This window comes from Schistocerca serialis, chromosome 3 (assembly GCF_023864345.2).
Source record: "Schistocerca serialis cubense isolate TAMUIC-IGC-003099 chromosome 3, iqSchSeri2.2, whole genome shotgun sequence".
In the NCBI taxonomy this organism is placed as follows: domain Eukaryota; kingdom Metazoa; phylum Arthropoda; class Insecta; order Orthoptera; family Acrididae; genus Schistocerca; species Schistocerca serialis.
Window position 1 is genome coordinate 518399031 of NC_064640.1, and position 22985 is coordinate 518422015.

The 22985-nt window shown below is 38.7% G+C and overlaps 1 protein-coding gene across 1 annotated transcript in view; it reads right to left on the reverse strand.

The window, feature by feature from the left end:
• Nucleotides 1-9915: 9915 nt before the first annotated feature.
• The window catches only part of LOC126470396 (titin-like), a 203864-nt gene continuing 190794 nt past the window's right edge, over nt 9916-22985 (reverse strand). The window contains exons 6-8 of the mRNA XM_050098239.1: nt 22743-22931; nt 22059-22199; nt 9916-10707 (exon numbers count right to left, since the gene is read on the reverse strand). Of these exons, the coding sequence (XP_049954196.1) occupies nt 10558-10707; nt 22059-22199; nt 22743-22931 (480 nt within the window). The 3' untranslated portion in view covers nt 9916-10557. The remainder of the gene's footprint in view (nt 10708-22058; nt 22200-22742; nt 22932-22985) is intronic.

Sequence of the window (22985 nt, forward strand, 5' to 3'; positions counted from 1 at the left end):
ACTTGTCTGGCCTCTGCTAGAATATTGCTGCATGGTATGGGATCCTTACCAGGTAGGATTGACGGAGGTCATTGAAAAAGTGCAAAGAAGGGCAGCTCGTTTTGTGTTATCGCGCAATGGAGGTGAGAGTGTCACTGATATGGTACGTGAGTTGGGGTGGTAGTCACTGAAACAAAGGGGGCTTTCTTTGTGGTGAGATCTATTTACAAAATTTCAATTACCAACTTTCACTTTCGAATGCGAAAATATTTTGTTGACACCCACCTACATAGGGAGAAATGATCATCATAATAAAATAAGAGAAATTATAGCTCAAACAGAAAGATTTAGGTGTTCCTTTTTCCCACACACCATTCAAGAGTGGAATAGTAGAAAGTAGTATGAACATGGTTCGCTGAACCCTCTGTCAGGCACTTAAGTGTGAATTGCAGAGTAACCATGTAGACGTAGATTTAGATGTAGAAGAAGATACACAGTTGGGCTGCTACACTCCTATATTCCCAATCTAAGGTGGGCTGGGGGGTTGGAGGCAGAAGGGATGTTTTACTCAGCAGATACAGTGATGCAATACCAAAAGCAAGGCACAGCAAGCAGTAACTGCAGCATCCATCCCACCCGCCTGTGGTATTGATATCCCATATGGGAGAACAGAGATGTGGGATGCATTCATCACAATGTGTCAAACCAAAGCAGATTTGACGGAGGAGTTAGAGAAGATCCAAAGAAGAGTGGCGCGTTTCGTCACAGGGTTATTTGGTAACCATGATAGCATTACAGAGATGTTTAATAAACTCAAGTGGCAGACTCTGCAAGAGAGGCGCTCTGCATCGCAGTGTAGATTGCTCGCCAGGTTTCGAGAGGGTGCGTTTCTGGATGAGGTATCTAATATATTGCTTCCCCCTACTTATACCTCCCGAGGAGATCACGAATGTAAAATTAGAGAGATTAGAGCGCGCACGGAGGCTTTCAGACAGTCGTTCTTCCCGCGAACCATACGCGACTGGAACAGGAAAGGGAGGTAATGACAGTGGCACATAAAGTGCCCTCCGCCACACACCGTTGGGTGGCTTGCGGAGTATAAATGTAGATGTAGATGTAGATGTTTACAGTATGACCGAGGCCACTGCCATGCCTCAGCCAACGGCCATCAGGGCTTGCTACCTGAGCACCACAGATCGACAGCAGCACCAGAGGACTCGTGTGACTGAAAATAGTCGCAGAAGATCCATCCACCATCTGTCCTCCTAAGCTGGCAAACTGCCATCCAGAAGGCAGTCCAACACTCCATCCAGACTTGTGGGGATCTGACACTCTCACCGCAACATCCATGTGCCTCGCCTGCAGGTATTTCCAAATTATCAGGAGTGGTAGCCTTGGACTGTGACTCAAGAGGGTTGTGGAACTGTGGTTTGGCCTCCCTGGACAACTTTGTGGTAATGCTGTGCAACCACTCTCTTGTAGTTTGTTTCTGTCTTTTCTTTAGTGGACATTATCAAGTGAGGGACTTGTGAGGAAAACATTTTATTTTGTTATTCTTCTGTTATAAGATCCCAAGTGGGATCCTTACTTTGTTTTCTGCTTGAAGTGTGTTTTGTTTTGACTACCTTGTTGACATCTGCAATATTCATGTTTATCGGTTTTTCCCAATAAAAACAGATTGAGGAATATCTTTCACATTTTGTCTCTGCTACCATAGATGCAACAGCACCAAAGCTCCCACCAGTATCGAACCACCAGCAACCAGCCACCTGTACCTACACTGTTATCATTATGCCCCTATACCTTCTATCTATCCTGCCTTCAGCCATCGATCTTGGACATTTCCATATTGGTTATGGACTACTATTTGGACCTATCTTGCCACTTGTTGATGTTATTGATTGTTATTGTGTGTTCTTGACTGAATAAGTAATTTGTTTGCTCCCCTCGCATGAGTAGTCTAGTGCTTAGTTGTTATGAATTTATTGAATCCAAAAAAATGTTGCCTGTATTGATATATCAATATGTATGTAGTGAAATGAAGTATAAAGTTTTTACAATTACATATTTTTAGTTTACATTATTTCTCATTACATCATAATTCATGATAAATTCAAGTTATAAGGGCATTTTTAGATAAGCCACTGCTTGACTCGCTTTTTGAAAGTATCCCCTGTCAATATCTTAACTTCATTTGGTAACAAGTTATTAAAAACAGCTCCTTTAACATAATGGATTTTTGCTGTTAAATTTAATCTTCTGTTAGCCACACAGAAGTCTTTTCTATGCCTTGTTTCATAATTGTGAATATCCATGCTTCTTTTTGTGATCTTGGTGTCTTTTTTTCAGTAGCATTTACTTTCCGGTATATACATGGCATAAACTGTGAGAATATTGTGTCTAATGAATAGGGGTTTGCAAGAAGATTCTGGTTTTACTTTTGATATGATCCTCAAGGCTCGTTTCTGCAGTATGAAAACCATTTTAATATTATTCAGGCATGTCCCACCCCACAGTATTATTCCACAAGACAAGAAAGTGTACCTAATCCATAATCTACAGCCCTTAGCATTGTAGAATTAAGTTAGTGTGATAATCTTCTTAATACATATAGACTGAATGTTATTTTTTTTTTTTTTTTACAAGCATAATCAACCCGCTGCTTCCATGAAAGTTGATCCTCTATGCATAAATCCAAGAATTTACACTCTGTACAGGTTTTTGGTAGAATTTCATCAATCACAGTATTTTTTTCTGTTTGGACAAGTTGGTTTAAAATGAATATTATTAGTCTTTTCGATGTTTACTTTTAGGTTGTGACTTTCAAAGTGAGCTCTAGCCTTTTCAATAAAGTTATGTATCTCTTCAACTAGGCTGGGATCAGTAAAATTGAAGCTGTAGAGGAATCATTCTGAACTAGATTCACTCAATGAGTATTAAAAACATGGTGAAGAACCTTGCAAAAGCTCTTCATATTTCCTTAAGGAGCACTAAATCATGTTGCAGTTTACAAATTTATCAATAGATGCTCCACAGCATGTATCCTTGAGGAGAGGGAGGCTGTTCACTAATTCAGTGCAGAATACACAATCTCTCTGGGGGCTAAAAATGAAGTACATGAATCATTCTTTTTACTCATAGGAACCAAAAAAAGAAAAAAGAAAATTACACACTGCAACATCTGAGGTGTAAGGAGAATGCAGTAGTGTCTGGATTTGATATTCAGATGGCTATATTTTGTCTGCTAATTCAACCAGAGCATTCTCATGGAAGACCAAGATCCAGACAGGCTGACCATTTGCCACTTTTCCTGTATTCTTTCGAAAATATAGAAGGCATACTGTAACACACCTACAACATATTACCTTTGACAAATAATTTTTATTTTGTTAACATGCTTCTCTTATCAGACAAAGTACATCTGCCACTATTGTTATCAGTGAGTATACAGCAGTTCTAATAGCATAAAAATGTATTTATTCTTGTGACTGGTTTCGGCACATAGGGCATAATCAGGTAGTCAGTTACTTATCCTTCTAAAAATAAATATGACTTAATGCAGCTGGAACTACAATTCAATCAATATGTGGGTCTGGTAAAGTGTCCATCTCAACTGAAGAGAAACTTTTTTAACCAATTTTACTTGGCACCTAGTTCCATCAGCAAGAACATGAACTCTATCTGGTCTTGGAAATAAATGTATCAATAGTCTTCAGCCAAATACATTTTGATGTTGAGTGTTTGTGGGCACTGTCTCCCACTGTCTTCTGTGTTGTTATCACACTACCCTATTGTAGCTGCTGGAGAACAACACAGTGAAACAATTAACTTGCTGAGTTCAGAGAATCCATTCTGACACCTCCACCTGCAACAGCTACCATCACCTATCATGGTATTTGTGTGTCTGGCTGGCCTGAAATCCAGAAGGCACCATTACAGCTTGATACTAGAAGTGTGATGTTTGCTGTATTAGTCTATTGACTGTTGATTCCATGGTTGGCCAGCACTTGGTCAGTGCCAAGTGACATGGAACAATGAGAACTGTGGCAGTTCCCTTGTAAGTAGCCATGAAGCAGAATTAACCATGTTGTGATGAGTAATTAGCAGTTAAGCATATTTTCCTTACTTGTGGCATCACTGATTAAGATTTTACATCTATCTTTTGCATCTGTCCCCTTTTCTTCCCCCATAGTGGTACACAAAAAGTTGACTACCTGGGAGGTTAAGTAGATGTGAGCAGATAATCACAGTGCATAACAAGTTGGAAAGGTCAAGGAATGAGAGTATGGTGGAGAATCCCAATAGTGTTTCCCATCTGTCCTAGGTATCAATGCTGCTAGCATGATTACTTTTTTTTTTTTATGAGGAGATGACACTACGTTGGCTTTCCTGCATGTGCATGTTAAGTATGAAAGAAGGAAAGAAAGAAGGAAGGAAGTAAGGAAGATTAACGTTTAACAACCCACCAATGATGAGATCATTAAAGGCATAGTGTACGTGCAAATTGTGGGTCAAATAAGGAAGAAAATGGGCTGCGACCATTTCAAGGAACCACCTGGGAATTTGCCTTAACCCTTTGAGCACCAGAGTTTTCTGCCTGAAAACACTATTTTATTGATTTTGTTTTGAAATACCAGTATCATTCAAATGAAATTGCCACTGTTGTTGCAAGACAACATACATGGTGGTACACTGAAGCACTACTAAGAATGTGGTGCATTTGGCACTCACTTGTAGCATTCAAAGCAACAACTGGTGCAGAGATCGTGCTATGTGATTGTAGGAGATTGTGACCCATGGTTTTGTTTGGTGACCACACTGAGGCAGTCACTGACAGTGAAAGCAAGTATTTCTAAAGTTAGTGTAATTTAAACTTGAGTCCGTACTGCTGCTTTTGTGACTGGTTTTGAAATGAAACCATTGCGGCTGTAATAACTTTTGATACAAATTTATTAAATTTTTGGTCATGTTTGCTTGTTATTCAGGATTATAATTTGTTTTAGGCATTATGAGTACATGGAAGTTTCAAGGTGCAGGATTGTGTCTAGGAAGAATGGGAAAGTGCTTTCAAATATATCTCATGAAATGATGTGTGGTTGAAAACTGAGTCCCAGTGGCTCTAAAGTAAAACCGCCTCCTTAAAACAACTGAGTGTTTACTTTTTGCTAAGTTCTTCTTGTATTTGTTGCTTGCTGTGATAATAAACACCAATTTTATGGAAAAAAAATTAAAATTAATTTTTTTATGTAATAAGGGTTAAGCAACTTAGGGAAACCATGGAAAATCTAAATCCAGATGGCCACACGTGGGTTTGAACTGGCACCCTCCCAAATATGAGTCCAGCATGGTAACCACTGTTTCACCTTGTTCAGTGGTTACATCAGGGTTTGGATAGTTGGAATCAGGACCAGCTGTAGAGTACGGTTAAAATGACAGGAAATGCAGAATTGTATGTAAAGTGTCATGAGAAATTTCAAAATGCTTTTAATTTCAATAATCTACAAGAAGAGCTGCTGGAACATTAGCATAAGAAAAATATAGTAAGATAATGTCAAGAAGAGCCTAAGGCATTACTAAGATGCATGGGCATGGACAGAATTAATATTTTCAAGCCAATGGACAGCGAGAGGTCAAATAAGGCATTTGTGCTAGAGGTGATGCAGAGAGCATTGTGTACATTCTTGTTGTGTCTGCCTTTGGAAGTCTCCCATAATGTGCAGTCTGAATTTCTGAAAACATTGAATGAAGAGATGGCAACCACAATGGACCTGACAGTGATTAAGACAGCAATATGTCCTAAAGAAAGGAGGGGGTATTAAATATAGAAATGACATGTTACTAGTGTGGGCAAGCAGTGCACATACAATGTGACTGCAGAGAGCACCATTGTAGATGTCTTGGACAGGCAATGAGAGTGAGAATGCCACCAGCAATCCTCACACCACAGGAGCAAAAGTACACAAAGTAAGATTCATGCTAACTTTCCATAATGATGTATTTATGTGGCGAGGGACAGCTGTAAATTCCCACTTGACACAATGTCACAGGCATAAGAAGGTGTGAGTGGAGTAAATTGTCTTGGTTCAACCTGGGATAATTTCTGAAGGGGAAAAGTGACTTACAGTCTTGCCAAGTTTACAGATGCTACCACATCACTCTTAAGGTTTCATTTCTCTTTACACAACACGATAAAGTTGATCTAGAGTGATACATAGTGGAGGTACATGGGGTAACATTCAATCTGTACACTACTCCCAAAAATATCAAACTGCTGCACAGCAAATCCCTAGGCCAAGGAACGACATTTACACCATGTGATCAAAAGTATCCAGACACCCCCAAAAACACACATTTTTCATATCAGGTGCATTTTGCTGCCACCTACTGCCAGGTACTCCATATCAGTGACTTCAGTACTCATTAGACATCATGAGAGACCAGAATGGTGTGCTCCACGGAACTCATGGGCTTCGAACATGGTCAGGTGATTGGGTGTCATTTGTATCACACATCTGTACGTGACATTTCCACACTCCTAAACATCCCTAAGGTCCACTGTTTCTGATGTGATAGAGAAATGGAAATGTGAAGGGACATGTAAAGCACAAAAGTGTACAGGCCGACCTTGTCTGTTGACTGACAGAGACTGCTGAAAGTTGAAGAGGGTCATAATGTGTAATAGGCAGACATCTATCAAGACCACCACACAGGAATTACAAACTGCATCAGTATCCACCACAAGTACTATGACATTTAGGTGGAAGGTGAGAAAACTTGGATTTCATGATTGAGCAGCTGCTCATAAGACACACATCATGTCGGTAAATGCCAAACAATGCCTCGTTTGGTGTAATGAGCATAAACATTGATCGATTGAACAGTGGAAAAACATTTTCTGGAGTGGCGAATCATGGTATACAACGTGGTGATCCGATGGCAGGGTGTGAGTATGGCAAATGCAAAGTAGTGTATGGAGTTCTTGGATAATGTTATAACATTTTCCGAGAAAATTAAGGAGCACACAGTGTGATTACAAAATGTGTTCACCCAACTCAAATGACACACTTAACACTGTATCTGGAAAAATATCTTTTCATGCTAATCAAAGTGCACATTACTGGCCAGAATAAGGTGTGAAAATATCCCTGCCTCATGCAGGCCATTTGATAATTCTCTACCCCTACTGCAGAAATAAAATTGCACTCCTCCTTAAAAACTATGACTGGAAATTTATGCTTTTTTTATGAATAGTGGAACTGCTCGTCCATTTTTTAAAGAAAAAGGGGGGGGGGGGGGGGAGGGTTACACTTCACAGGTCTCTGGAGTGAAAGAAGGCTTTGAAAGTTTGAAGGATTTGTTCATCACTGTTCCTCTCCTTTCCTTCCATTATACCAAAATCTGTTTAAAAAAGAATTACACCATGACAAATGTATGGATACTGAATGCAATCTATGGTATCACATGTTCATGTTGCTACTTTTATGGAAAGAATTTTAATGTGATGACTGGTCATAGTGCACTGGAATAGCTTCTATGCCAAGAAGATCAAGATGGCTGACTTATGTTATGGGAGTTATACCTCAGTAATTTTGATTATGAAGGGGAAATGCAAAGTAATGCCAATGGTTTGAGCCTGTACTTGAAAGCAATAGAACATGTTGGCATCTCTGCTGAAGGATGGTGAATGACACAGAGTGCTGACCCTGACTATCAGCAGTTCACTACTCAGATACAGCTCTGCACTGATAATGGAATTATGTTGTCATGTTGGCCATTTAGCACAAAGAACTGCTTAGGTAGCCACAAGATTTGATACTTTTGGGGTGTGTGGGACAGAAGAAAATTATTGAAGGAAGAGCAGTAGCCGGCCACGGTGGCCAAGGGGTTCTAGGTGCTTCAGTCCAGAACTGCGCAACTGCTACAGTTGCAGGTTCAAATCCTGCCTCGGGCATGGATGTGTGTGATGTCCTTAGGTTAGTTAGGTTGAAGTAGTTCTAAGTTCTAGGGGACTGATGACCTCAGTTGTTTAGTCCCATAGTGCTCAGAGTCATTTGAACCATTTGAAGAGCAGTAAACAAGATGTGGAACAATACATATGGAACTGGTTGGTTTCTATGCAAAGAACAGAGATCAGCTATCAGCAAGCACCATTGCAGAGGCTGACAATTTCAAGATGGCCTTTTGAGATGACTGGTGTAGATATTCTCAGCTCCTGTGGGTAAACACTGCCCCAAAACTGCTCTGTTCTTACCATTATTGATCAATTCACACAGTAGTTATCAATGTTGTAATTCCAGACTAGCAAGTCAAGGCAGTGGCCTAAGTGATGAAAATCAATTTTCTGTGGAAATTTTGGACACTTAAAGCACTTGAAAAATAGAAAACGAAAAACTATGTCAGAACTTTTGAAGAAATTGTGCAGGCTTCTACATATCTGAAAGCTATGGACTAGCATGTTGCATCCAGCTGCCAGAAGGAGAAGTGTGTGGTTGCACAGGATGATAGGCAGCATGTTAAAAAATCATTATGCAAATAACCACAATAATGATAGTAACACCATACCATCCCGTGTGGAAGCAGCATATGACTTCACATAAATGAAAGCCCAGGACTCTCACTTTACAAAATATGTAAGGGAAAAGGAAGCCCTCACATTCAGAGTTAGTGAAACCAGCCCCAAGAAAAGGCATTTCATCTGTTCCTAACTTTGCAACGTTACTAACAACAGTTTGGATCAAGAAGGCAAAATGTAAGGCTTTACAAGGACAAGAAGGATCATTGTAGGATAGATCTGCACTACTAAAATTTCATGTCTGCGATGGATGATGCTGATAAAGGGGGGTGGGGGGGGGAGGGGGTTACTGGTGAAAAGAATGAAGCAGCAGGGCAAGCAAATTCTGCCAAAACCTTTGCATACCTCATCATATATTAATGTCAAATTAGAGATATGATCTTGATTGCTTGTTTCCTTATTTCCCAGTTCATTTTGCAAGTACAGTAACCCAACTCTTCCACTACACAAGGTCACAGTGGATGTAAAAAACAACTAACAAACAGGGACAGGAGAACGAGTGTCCTGACTTGTCAGTGACAATAGACTTCATATTCAATAGGAATTGCTGCTGTCAGTGAAAAAAGGGCCATTTCAATCAGTTTTTGATAAAATATTTACAACGGGAGCTGAATGCAGTGGATATTTGGAGTTGGATACCTTACAAAAGGCTATTTATCACAGCAGCATGTAAATCTGCATGACCCCAATGGGCCAAATGCACAGGAACTGGGCAATAGCTAGCTGGATGCATGTAGTGTGTCTGACAAGTCGCGATTTTGTCTATTTTCAAATGATCCAGGGCACTGAATGCACTTACAGCCCATCGAAGCATTTAACCTGCAGTGTGTGGATGGTATAGTTCAGGCCAGAGGTGGTGCTGTAATGTTTTGAGGGCTTTTTTTGCACGAAGATTTGGGCTATTTTGGTAGCTCTATGGGATATAATCACCAATGAGTAGCTTCAGCTTGATATGGTGTACCTGAAGAAACTTCTGAACCCTCTTCCTCATGAACTAATGTCATTTTCAAGATTTTAGGCAGTGTTACATGGTATTAGCATAATGTCTTCTGGAATTCTAGATTAAAATAATAGTAGTAATATGATGACACACAAAGATGATGAAAACATTTCCTCTGAGGAGTGTCAGAGCAATTGAGAAATGGGTGGAATTGTCATAGATATGAAAATTAATATAAAAAGTTATAACATTTATGTACATTGTAAAAAAAAGCTCTACTAAAATGACAGTTGCATGTTGTGACTTCATTTCTATTCGGATGTGAAAACTGTTTGTGAAAAGAATTTCCATGGAATTTGACGGAAACATTTCAATGTCAGTATAATATATTGGACACAACATATATGTTATTTAAACAAGTATATAAATGTATTAAAGAAAATTTTATTGAATCAATGAAAATTGCCATAATGAGAACATAGATGATATAAATGTGTATGTAAAGTCTTACAATTTTGAATGATAAAATAAAATTTGTGTATATATAAAAACAATGGACTAAACTGAAACTTAATTTACCATCTTAGGCGAACAGCACATAACAAAAATATCTCACAAGAACACAGAATGGTATGGCACAGAACAAAACAGTTGTTATACATATATAAAACATAACTTTCAGCTTTTGAATCAAGGCTGCAGTTTTCTTGCACACACATTTAGTAAGATTTAAAAGCTTTCATTAATACTTAAGTTTCACACATATTTTAAGCAAGCTCTGGCTGAAATCAGTCTCAAATTTCACTAGAAAAGTTTTGAAAAATTCAACAAATTATGACAACTAGGAAAAAAACTCCCTGCAAATTCTGACTAAAAATGTCAGAAAAAATACACCACAGAGTAACGCGTGAGTATTATTCTTTCATGACATCAAGATGACCATATTTACACAATTACTCTATTGCTTCATGATGCAAATAATTGCCATAGTAGACATTAGGTAAGAGACTCTGATCAGCGCAAATGTTGTTAGCCAACAATACATGTACAAGTTGTGTAGCACCTATTACACATCAGTTGCATATGGGTTTGTGTATGAAAATCCATGGAACTGAGCCTGATCCATTGTCTCCAAAATCCCTCTGTCAATTGGAGTCAACTGTGCTCGTTCCGTTGTGAAAGTTGTGTCAAAATATTGTACATCAAGAGGATGTTGCTGCAACAAACATAATAAATAATTAAAGACAATGTTCAAGTACTTTGGAAAAGAAATTACTTAGACAAAAATACTGAACTGTAAATAAAAGATTCAGCATCATATGAAACAATGATTTTTCCATAAGTATGCCATATTATAGTGGTATACACAACACTATCTTTAGTAATACTGAGAACATCATTCACAATAAACTGTATTCCTTCATTTATTTTCATGTTCCATAGACACAATCATGAAGGACATTCATAACACTCAGTCCTGTAAAACTTCATCTCACATAATTCAAAATGAATTATTATGGTTCAAAAATTAGGCACTGAAGCGAATGACATAAAGTTAAACTGTACAATTTGGTGCTTGTGACCTAGAAATAAAGTAAAATCAAATATTACTTTTGGTATGTATACAAGTAGTGGTGTTTAGTAAGTAACTCTTAATGTTCTTTCAAGTGCAACCTATACAGATGACCAGTATCAATTATGAACTTGAAATCAGCCAATCAAAATGACGTGTTGCGCTTACAGAAGTAATATGCTGCAGGCAATGATATCTGACAGTGTTTAATATGAAAGCTACCAAAAAATTCAATTTGGAAAGGAATAGGTAACAAAAGTCTGCCAAAAAGGGCTATGGGATAAGCAAAACCTGTTAAGTTAGAGTGCTGGCTAGAGGTAAGAGGTAAAAAGAAATTTGTTGCACAACATGACTAAAAGTAGGGATCAATTGACAGGAAATTACTGAAGCATGAAGTAATAATCAGTTTGGTAATTGAGGAGAAACAGGGGGAGGGGGTGGGGAGGAGGGAGAAAGAGAGAGAGAAACAGAGAGAGAGAGAGAGAGAGAGAGAGAGAGAGAGAGAGAGAGAGTGTGTGTGTGTGTGTGTGTGTGTGTGTGTGTGTGTGTGTGTGTGTGTGTGTGTGTAAGGGGGAGGGAATTGTAGAGGGAGACCAAGGGAAGAATATAGTATGCAGGGTCAAATGGAGGTACACTATGTGATCAGAAGTATCCGTACACCCCCCCCCCCCCCTCCCAAAAAAAAAAACGTTTTCATATTAGGTGCATTGTGCTGCCACCTTCTGCTAGGTAGTCCATATCAGTGACCTCATTAGTCATTAGACATTGTGAGAGAGCAGAATGGGGCACTTTGCAGAACTCTTGGACTTTGAACATGGCCAGGTAATTGGGTGTCACTTATGTCATGCATCTGTAAGCAAAATTTCCACACTCCTAAACATCCTTAGGTGCATTGTTTCTGATGTGATAGTGAAGTGAAAATGGGAAGGGACATGTACAGCACAAAAGCGTACAGGCCAACCTTGTCTGCTGACTGACAGAGACCACTCTGACAGTTGAAGAGGGTCATAACGTGTAATAGGCAGACATCTATCCAGACCATCACACAAGAATTCCAAATTAAATCAGAATTCTGATCTGCTCCTATCTCATCTTGTTCCTATCAGTGGCGACAGACTGCTTCTCGTATTGCTTATAATGCGCGTTTCGCTCACGACATTGGTATTTGTTGTGCTTCAAGATCGTTACGTTACACTCTGAGAGCTCTTCGCGCTGTCTGGGCTCCAACCAGACTGACTATTCCCCATTCATCTCTGCTCCACTTACATACTTTCCGTACCGAGCCACGTTCCCACATCACCACTAGGCGACATTCATATTCACTGAAGGGCCAAAGAAACTGGTATAGCCATGTGAATTCAAATATAGAGATATATGAACAGGCAAAATACGGCACTGCGGTCGACAAGTGAATAACAATAATCTGGCAAAACATAAAATCACCAACATCGCTGCGACCTGAAGAAGATCCTGCAAGAACGGCACCAACAGCGACTGAAGAGAATCGTTCAGTGTGACGGAAGTGCAACCCTCCCGCAAATTGCTGCAGATGTCAATGCTGGGCCATCAATGGGTGTCAGCGTGCGAACCATTCAACGAAACATCATCGATATGGGGTTTCGGAGGCGAAGGTCCACTCGTGTACCCTTGATGACTGCACTATACAAAACTTTCCGCCTCACCTGGGCCCATCAACACCGACATTGGACTGTTGATGACTGGAAACATGTTGCCTGGTCGGACGAATCTCGTTTCAAATTGTATCTAGCTGATGCACGTGTTCGGGTATGGAGACAACCTCATGAATCCATGGACACTGCATGTCAGCAGAGGACTATTCAAGCTGGTGGAGCCTCTGTAATGGTGTGGGGCATGTGTAGTTCGAGTGATATGGGACCTCTGATACGTCTAGATACGACTCTGACGGGTGACACGTACGTAAGCAGCCTGTCTGATCATCTGCATCCAATCATGTCCATTGTGCATTCCCACGGACTTGGGCAATTCCAGCAAGGCAATGCGACATCCCACACGTCCAGAATTGCTACAGTGTGGCTCCAGGAACACTCTCCAGCGTCTAAGTACTTCCGCTGGCTACCAGTCTCTCCAGACAATAACATTGTTGAGCATATCTGGGATGCCACGTTCGAAAGAGATCTCGATCCCGTCGTGCTCTTACGTATTTATGGACAGCCCTGCAGGATTCATGGTGCCAATTCCCTCGAGCACTACTTCAGAGTCCACGTCACGTAGTGTTGTGGCACTTCTGCGTGCTCTCGGGGGCCCTACACGGTTTAAGCAGGTGTAATAGTGTGTGTGTGTGTGTGTGTGTGTGTGTGTGTGTGTGTGTGTGTGTGTGTTCAAATGGCTCTGAGCACTATGGGACTTAACTTCTGACGTCATCAGTCCCCTAGAACTTAGAACTACTTAAACCTAACTAACCTAAGGACATCACACACATCCATGCCCCAAGCAGGATTCGAACCTGCGACCGTAGCGGTCGCGCTGTTCCAGACTGTAGTGCCTAGAACCGCTCGGCCAAAACGGCCAGCATATATATATATATATATATATATATATATATATATATATATATACATACACGTTTTTCATATTAGAAGCGTTGGACTGCCACCTACTGTCAGGTACTCCATATATCAGCGACCTCATTAGTCATTAGACATCATTAAAGAGCAGAATGGGGCTCTCCGCGGAACTCACGGACATCGAGCGTGGTACTGTATCCGATGTGATGGTGAAGTGGAAACGTGGAGGGACACGTGCAGCATGAAAGCGTACAGGCCGACCTCGTCTGTTGACTGACAGAGATCGCTGACGGTTGAAGAGGGTCGTAATGTGTAATAGGCAGACATCTATCCAGACCATCACACAGTAATTCCAAAATGCACCAGGATCCACTGCAAGTACTATGACAGTTACGTGGGAGGTGAGAAAACTTCAGTTTCCTGGTCGAGTGGCTGCTCATAAGCCACACATCATGCCGGTAAATGCCAAACAATGCCTTGCTTAGTGTAAGGAGCTTAAACATTGGATGATTGAACAGTGGAAAAACGTGTGGAGTGCCGATCACAGTACACAATGTGTTGATCCAATGGCAGGGTGTGGGCATGGCGAATGCCCAGTGAATGTCATCTGCCAGTGTGTGTAGTGCCAACAATAAAATTCAGAGGTGGTGGTGCTGCGGCCTGGTCATGTTTTTCATGGAGGGGGTTTGCACCCCTTGTGGTTTGCAAGGCACTATCACAGCAATGGTCTACATTTATGTTTTGAGCACCTTCTTGCTTTCCACTGTTGAAGAGCAATTCGGGGATGATGATTGCATCTTTCAACATGATAGAGCACCTGTTCATAATGCACAGCCTGTGGTGGAGTGGTTACATGACAATAACATCCCTGTAATGGACTGGCCTGCACAGAGTCCTTATCAGAATCCTATAGAACACCTTTGGGCTGTTTTGGAATGCTGACATCGTGCCAGGCCACACCGACTGACATTGATACCTCTCTTCAGCACAGCAGTCCATGAAGAATGGGCTGCCATTCCCCAAAAAACCTTCCAGCACCTGATTTAACGCATGCCTGCTAGAGTGGCAGCTGTCATCAAGACTAAGGGTGGGTCAACACTGTATTGAATTCCAGAATTACCGATGGAGGGCACCAGGAACTTTTAAGTCATTTTCAGCCAGGTGTCCAGATACTGTTGATCACATAGTGAAGGTTCTAGTAGTTATCCATGGGTGAAGAGGCTTACACAGGATATAGTAGAGTGTGGAGAGTTGCTTTAAACCAGTCTTTGGACTGAAGACCAAAACAAAAACACATAGAGGAAAACTGAGTTGGAAGACAAGGTGAAAAACATTCCCAAAAGAGAAGTAAGCCAAACATTTTGCCAAAAATTAGAACTCTGTTGGAACTGAAACAGAATAAGAAATGAGGGTACATGCAAGTGAAGTTGAGGACAAAAAAGTCAAGTACTTCAGACGATGATGTAACTTGACAGGTGTTACTACAAACTAGGACTGTCTTTAGTGCTATGAACCAGAATTTGTCACATCTTAAGATTAGCATTAAAGAAAAGATAAGGCTGCAATATAACAATATTTATCAACTCTGTTCAATAGCGAAATTGGTGACATTAAGCAAGACATTACTGGGTTAAAAACCTTTATTATAAATTTATTATGTGAGTCAGCAATCAATGTGATTTTTTTGTGAATAACTTAATAAACATCTTTGTTTATAAAATTGTTTCAACTTCTGCTATCATAAGATAAGAACTTCTTCTTGGTTTGACAGGTTGTAAATTCTGATCTGATGACAGCAGTAGCTGAAACAATGTTACAAATAGAAAAATTTCTTAAGCAATCTAGAAGAAAATTTTCCTTCTGCAGGAAAAGACTGTCTGAACGATCTGTGAGGTATTCCGAAGAACATCCTGTCATAATCTCTTTAAGACACTCGAGATATTTTCTATAGCTTCCCAATATATTTATTTGATTATAAGTTTCATGGTTGACAATCCTTTTGACTCTGAAATGAATGAAACATTCCATGATCACATTACATGAAGGAAGACTAACTTCCACTGTGATCTCAAAAATCTAACATGGTCATGGTACAGAAAGGTGTACAGCATTCCATTGTTCAAATATATGATTCCCTACCACACTACATCAAAAGCTTATGTAGTAACAGTGTTTTATGTAAAGCTAAAGGGAAGACACATTTACCTGAAAAATCTTTTCATTCATTAGATGAATTTTTTGAGACAGAAATATAGACTTTGTATGCATATACAGCCCTCCCTCGTCGCCCTCCTCCTCCTCTGCCCCCCCCCCCCTCTCTCTCTCTCTCTCTCTCTCTCTCTCTCTCTCTCTCTCTCTCTCTCTTTCTCTCTCTCTGTGTGTGTGTGTGTGTGTGTGTGTGTGTGTGTGTGTGTGTGTGTGTTAATCCTTGGACAATATCTTATCCCATGCAACTGCTTCTGTACAATAACTGTACTATGTTCTATGTAATCTACATTTATATACTGTTTGACTCGTTCTGCATCCTAACATGTCACAAACATGAATGGATCAATGGGATATGTATATAAAGAAATAACATAAAATAAACCTGACTTCTACTACTGACCCATATGCCTTTGCAGTTACTAAACAGGTAATAGTAAGAAAGCAGGAGCCACAATGTATTATTACAATCAGATATGGAAGTGTTGATATAACTAGACATGACTTAATAGCTTGTCTTGATGCTGATAATACGTGATCTGGTGTTCTGCAGGACGGGGGCTGTATTTAGTTTTTGGAAACATATAGCACGAAAGAGACTCTCACTTTAGTAAAGATTTTTTTTATTCATACAGTCAGTGCTGACATAAATAAAGTAGGTAAATTAATGATGAAGCCTGAACTACTAATAATATGCCCCTGCTAGGTTAATTGTTGCATGTATTTCATACTGTGGTTGCAGCACGTACTGCTACTGCACAGACAGTACCAAGTAGTTTAATCTTTTCTGGATGCCTTTAGCATTCTAGATGCTATTTTACTTTTACATGAGCCTAACTTATGCTATTTTTACAGATATCTTAGAGAGTACATTTGAATCATGTATAGAGGTAGAAATGGTAAATTTACTATATGATTGTGTAGGAAGGGAGATCAGGGTTTAAAGTACCTTCATCATCAAGGTCATTTGAGATGGATAGATCATGGCATCAAGTTACTAATCTCTGACACTTCACCCAGAATTTGATGGGACACCATTAATCAATAAAATTTTCTTGTTTCACAAGCCACATCACTTCAAAAAACATTCGAACTTTTGATAGCTGTCACTGCGATAAGCATCAGCAGTTAAAATTGCTGACTGCCATGACTGTAATGGTTTTCTGCTTATGTAGATGCAAGGGTAATGCCTGGCACCTCCAGAGAGGACCAAAATGACAGATGTATTGAAGGCAAGTTGGGCAGCTCCTAGCACATCCATTCTGTTGCAGGACCAAGTGATGCCAGATGGCACCTGGAGGATGTTGCCACACTTGGAACTGCTGCTCCCACATCCCTACACACATCAGGCATCTATCTGTCTTTGCTTTCTCTCAATGTCCAAAGCCTTCTGCCATGCCCTACTATGTGTACCCCTAGCCTCTGTTAAAATTGTTGCTATTTAATTCAATTCCGGCTGCTTCTTTTATAACAGATCCCAATATCATGATGTTTGAGCCAAAACTCTCATCTTATCAACATCACCAAATTGGAATTCTGTTGTAAAAGAAGCAGCTGAAATTAGAACAGCAAAAGATTTAACAGAGACTCAGAAGACTTACTTATAAGGGGAGGCCACGATGTTGGGATCACAGATTTACTTCAAACTTTTTACACTTTACGCAGGTGATTAAAACAAAACAACATGCAAGTTGTAAGGTGCACTACTCTGCAAGTTCGGAGAAAATCACAAGAGTTTTACGCGTCTATTATGTGGTATATGCGTCTGTGCATAGGTGCTGGATGTTAGAGTTCATGGTGAGCAAGTGATTAGTGTTTCAGCTTCATAAAAGAAATGCATATGAGGTGCTGGTTCGACTCCCATTGAAACTTAATTTTTAATCTATAGTTCTTTTCATCTCTGGTCATATATGGTCTGCATCCAAACTATTGGAAGAAAGAGAAATTTTTAAAAATGTCAACAAGGTGTGTTTTCCCTTAGAAATTCTGAACATTCCCTGTAAATGTGGGAAAACTGCTTTCATTCAATGCCATTTAAAACTGTTTTCCATGTCTGTATGACAAATATGATCCTGCAATGTGTGATCTCAAGAGCACACATGACAAGTAATTGTACATTATTCTTGTGGTCTGGCATGTTGTGACTTACTGTATTACTTAATGTCATTCACATAATTATTTGTCAAGGTTTGACTTGGTTTTCCAAGTCTGTCCCTCGCCTTGAAAATTTAATTAAAAATAGTAAATAGTTAAGTAACATATGAAATGCACTAAAACTTCATGAAAATATATGTGGTTTTTTTTCTATTATATTACCTCTCAAATGTCACATACATTAAATAATATGACAAGTGATGAAAAAAATATAGATTAAAAAGTGAGTGATAGCAGGATTCAAACTGCCACTTTGTCCACAATCCTCTTACTAAGCAGTAACTCTGACTACATGGCCACACTAACTTCTTACAGGTAGTGTATGTGCACAAATACATCAGGTACATAATAGAAGTTTAAAGCTTCTCTTGCGATTTTCTCTGAACTGACAGAGTAAGCCAAATTATTACTTACACATTATGTTGTTTTAATGGCCTAATAAAGATGTACAAAGTATCGTGCCCTCCCCTTGTTAGCAGAGCATCAGGGCATGCTTTGGACAATGAGCAAAAGCAAAGATAGGAGCTTGGTGCCTGTAGGGATGTGGCAGAATTAGTTTCAAATGTGGCAACTGCCCCTTGCACCATCTGACATCACTTGGTGGGCTGGAGCTGCTAGGAGCTGTCCATCTTGCCTTTTGTGTGTGCATCACTCTGGCCCTCTTTGGAATATTCCAGACACTGCTATTGCATCCATATAAGCGGAATGCCATCCCAGACACAATAGTCAGTGTTTTTACCTCCGGATGACATGGCTTGTAAACTGGCAAGATTTTACTGAAGCATGCAACTGCAAAAGACTCTGAGGCCACAACAACATTGTTATTGCACAGTGTAAGATGAGGAATTCGTAGCAGTAGTTGGAATATGTATATATGGACAAGCAAGGCAAGTTTTTTGTACTTTTAGTGTTAAGTTCAGTAAACTGATGTAGATATCTGATTTTACTTTTGTGTTCAAAATGCAAAAACAAATTTGGACAGTGGCAGTTTTGGGTATCTGGAAGGATACAGACACAGTGTCCATAAGACATGTGAGTGGTGCATTGGAGCATGGTAGACAATTTTGGGTGCAGGGGAAAACACACTTTGGGACCCTCGATTATGTTGTTTCAGAGTTTGGAGTGCAGTTCTTATATGAATAGAACAGTGATGGGAACTGAAATTGACAACATGATGCAGCCAAGAAAGTGAGCAAAACAATGTTTAAATTTTGGACTGGAGACTTGTGAAGCAAAGATGAAAACACAGTGCAAGTAATCTGTACAGAATAAGATAAGAAGTTTGTAGTAAACCTGAGAAAAAAAGGCAATTAACATTTAGCCTTATAGAGTGGACTCCACCTATCAACTGGTTTAGAAGCTTAGGATATTTTTATTTATATTTTTAGGGCCATACTTGATGTGATCCTTGTCAGTATTACCTTGTAGAATCTGAGTTGCCTTTGTACTCTAGTCAATTAAACTTACAGAAGGAGAACAAAATCAAATCGTGGAATAAAAACAATATGAAAAGGACATATTGCTACTCACTACATAGAGCAGCGAGTCACAGACAGGCACAATGAGAAATACTACTAGAGCTATTTCAGGTTTTGGACAAAGTCCTCCTCCAGAAGTATATAACACACATAGATTGAAACAAGACCAACCCAAACACACATAGCCACTGTCTCTAGGGACTAAGACCTGATTGTGATTGCATCTCTTAGAGAAATAGTGTGTCTGAATTTTGTACTGCAAGCTTAAAGAGAAAAAGCAGAGCATGATTCTTGTTTGTTCTTATGTCAACAATGAGGGATGAATTCCAGTGCCCTCAAAGTAAGGCATGTGGATGTATGGCCAAATATAATAAAAAGTTTATTAGAATTAAAGTTATAAATTGTTTAGTCCAGTTATTACAGATTAAAGCTACAGGTTGAACACCTACATATGATTGGTTACAATAAGTTATAGTTCCTTTGCCCAGAAATTAAACCTTTTAAAAACACACATAATTTTGTAACACATTAAAGCTTGTGCTAACACTGAACAGTTTCCCCTAAAGGAAGAATTTCTAGCACACCTGTACGCAGAAAAGAAAATTATACAAAGATGTTTAATAGTTGTTTCTGGTCAGATTATGGTCATGACCAGGTTTTTAGAGGACAACTAGAGTGATTTATTATAGTGAAACAACCATAATGGCAATGGAAGACTGGTGTGTAAATTATATGGTTGTCACTATAGTATGGACTAAGTTGGTATTAATTTCACAAAATGTGCTGAAAATCATAACTGAATGGCCTTTGAACTTTGCAAAGTTAAATAATAAATTTTATTTCACCTCAGAAAATGTGAAAGGGCTGAATGATACAGTGTTCAGGTGTTAAGATTTAAGTTTTCTGGATATAGGGCCATGTCACATTATGGAATAATCATCACAGAATATTAAGACTGGTGAAGAACAATTTAACATATTTAGTGATAATTAAGATTAAAAATATACTTATTATGTAATTACTGTATTTTAATGTAATTGATAAAATTATGCTTAAGTTTAACTGCATTATGTTTTCCTTGTTTTACATATATGCTAACATGAAATTGATCATGTATTTTCAGCATGCTGGTTCCCAAGTTTCATCTTAGTTTAATGAACTGCCCTTGTCCTTCTTTATCTAGCTAGTGATCGTTCATCACTTTTATACCTGTATTATAACTCGACACACTATATTTTACTATTGATCACACAGAGTTATCCATGTTAAGTGTGATGATTAGATGTGTTATTACACCTGATGGTAACCCATATGATCAAAACTTGTAGTGAATAAAATTTTTTGTTTTCAGTCAGCTGCTTATCTTTTTTAATACAATTTTCTTTGATCTATGTGTTTCCTTGTTGCAGTGATTTATGTACTGTGTTTCTGCGGCAGGATTGTGTAACTTATAGAAATGTGAAAACCACCAAAACCAACACTGTTTGCTATCAATCAGAAGCACAGCTTAAATTATGTATGTTTCATCTTCCATTCATGTGAGCACATGCACTTAGCATTGACCTACACAAGGAGGTGGAGATTTTATGCATAATGGCATTAAGAAGCTCACATGAAAAAAATTCCATGTTTTACAACTTTACTAAGTCATCATCTCCTAGGCACTCCTATTTTTGAACTTGATAAAAAAATGAAAACCTGGTTCCTTCTACACAACCTACTATTTTTGGATTAATATGAGTAATTTAATATTTAAACATTGTATTTAATTAAAATATATAACCATAAGTGGTCCCTCTTCACAGAAATTTCAGAAGAGATACCCTTTATTTTCTTCACATTCATAAAACCTTTTATAACTCCTGTTTCTCCCCCACACAAATTTTCCTCCACCATTTTTACTGAATGGAAATGGAACACACACAAAATAACTATTACTTCTAACTCAACATATTCTTACAAAGATTTTCACCGTCATGTAAAATTTTGGTGTGATGAAAATTAGGATATAAAAAACACTTCATTTCACTTATTGTAACAAATGTAAGCATGTGCCTGATAATATGTGGTGACTCAGTACATGGAAATTTTGAACTACTGGTAAATGCTTTGAACATAGTACATTAGAGGAATATGATTATTTCCCAACCAAAAGAATGGAACTTTTAAATTGTCCTGTAAGGTAATAGCTAATTCTTTCTCTTGGAAACATTCATGGTCAGATGAGACAGATTTTAAAAATCCTATAAATTGGTGTTTATAAACAGAATATTATAACAATAATGGAAATTCCTTAATAGAACAATACAAAAAGTAGGGAAAGGCAACCACTCACCAATGGCAGATTGATATGTGGATCACAGGAATACATAACGGTAACAGCAGTCTCAAGACTTGCTGTTGCCACAGGTGTGTGTGTGTGTGTGTGTGTGTGTGTGTGTGTGTGTGTGTGTGTGTTCGCGCGTGCGATCATGCGCGTGTTTACTGTTTCATGTTATGTGTTACCATGCTCCACTACAGCTCCAATATGAAACAGAATTTATTCATATCATATAGCACTTTTAAACTTTGTAATATAAATCTGAAATAACATGTGAACACAATTACTTACTACTTTTGGTCTGAAGGGTGGTTCTAGTTCTCTTCTCTCAAGGGCATCCCAATCAATGTTCCTAAAGAATGGTTGATCACATACATCGCCAGCTGAGCATTCTGGAGTTCCCAAACGTTTGCTGATATCTTTCTCCAAAAGCTGTTGTTAATTAAGAATTATAATATTATAGAGAACTGGTTGTTAAAACAGACATACTGCACAGTCAATGGGTAAGCATAATTAATTTGATATAGTACACAGATGTAAAAGGAGTTGTCCATAATAAATTTGAAGATACAACATGTAACATTAACCAAGAGCAATTCTCCATTAAAGATTATGCTTGTCAATCTGATGGTATGTACTGGTATGTAATTGATATATTTCATTGCTGTGTTGAAGTATACCATCTCATAGACAAACAACACTACACTGATGTACATTTAACATTATTAATAATATTGGTTAAAATAAAGAATAGTATCTGCAATAAAAATTCCAGAGTACATGATGTATTTAGCGCACAAGGGAATAACTAACCACAAAAAATTGAATTTGTATGAGCTTCATAAAACCATTATTCTCAAAGAGTATCTCTCAATAAAATTATCTGATTTACCCTAGTGCCTATTTATTATTCTATGAAACTGTAAATGCTCTTCAATGAAAAACAAATAAAAATGTTACAGTCAATTAACTTACCAGCACAAGGATATTTTTGGCTTCCAGTGAAAGAAATCGTGGATAGTGAGGGGTCTCATTGCAAATAGACCAGAATAATTCATTGTCATCACAGCCACTAAATGGGGACACTCCAATTAGCATTTCATACAAAAGAATTCCAAACGACCACCAGTCTACACACTGGTTATACCTTTGACCCTTAATAATCTGTAAAAACATAAAAAAGTTATGTTTTACTTTCCTTTCTTGTATATGCTTCTC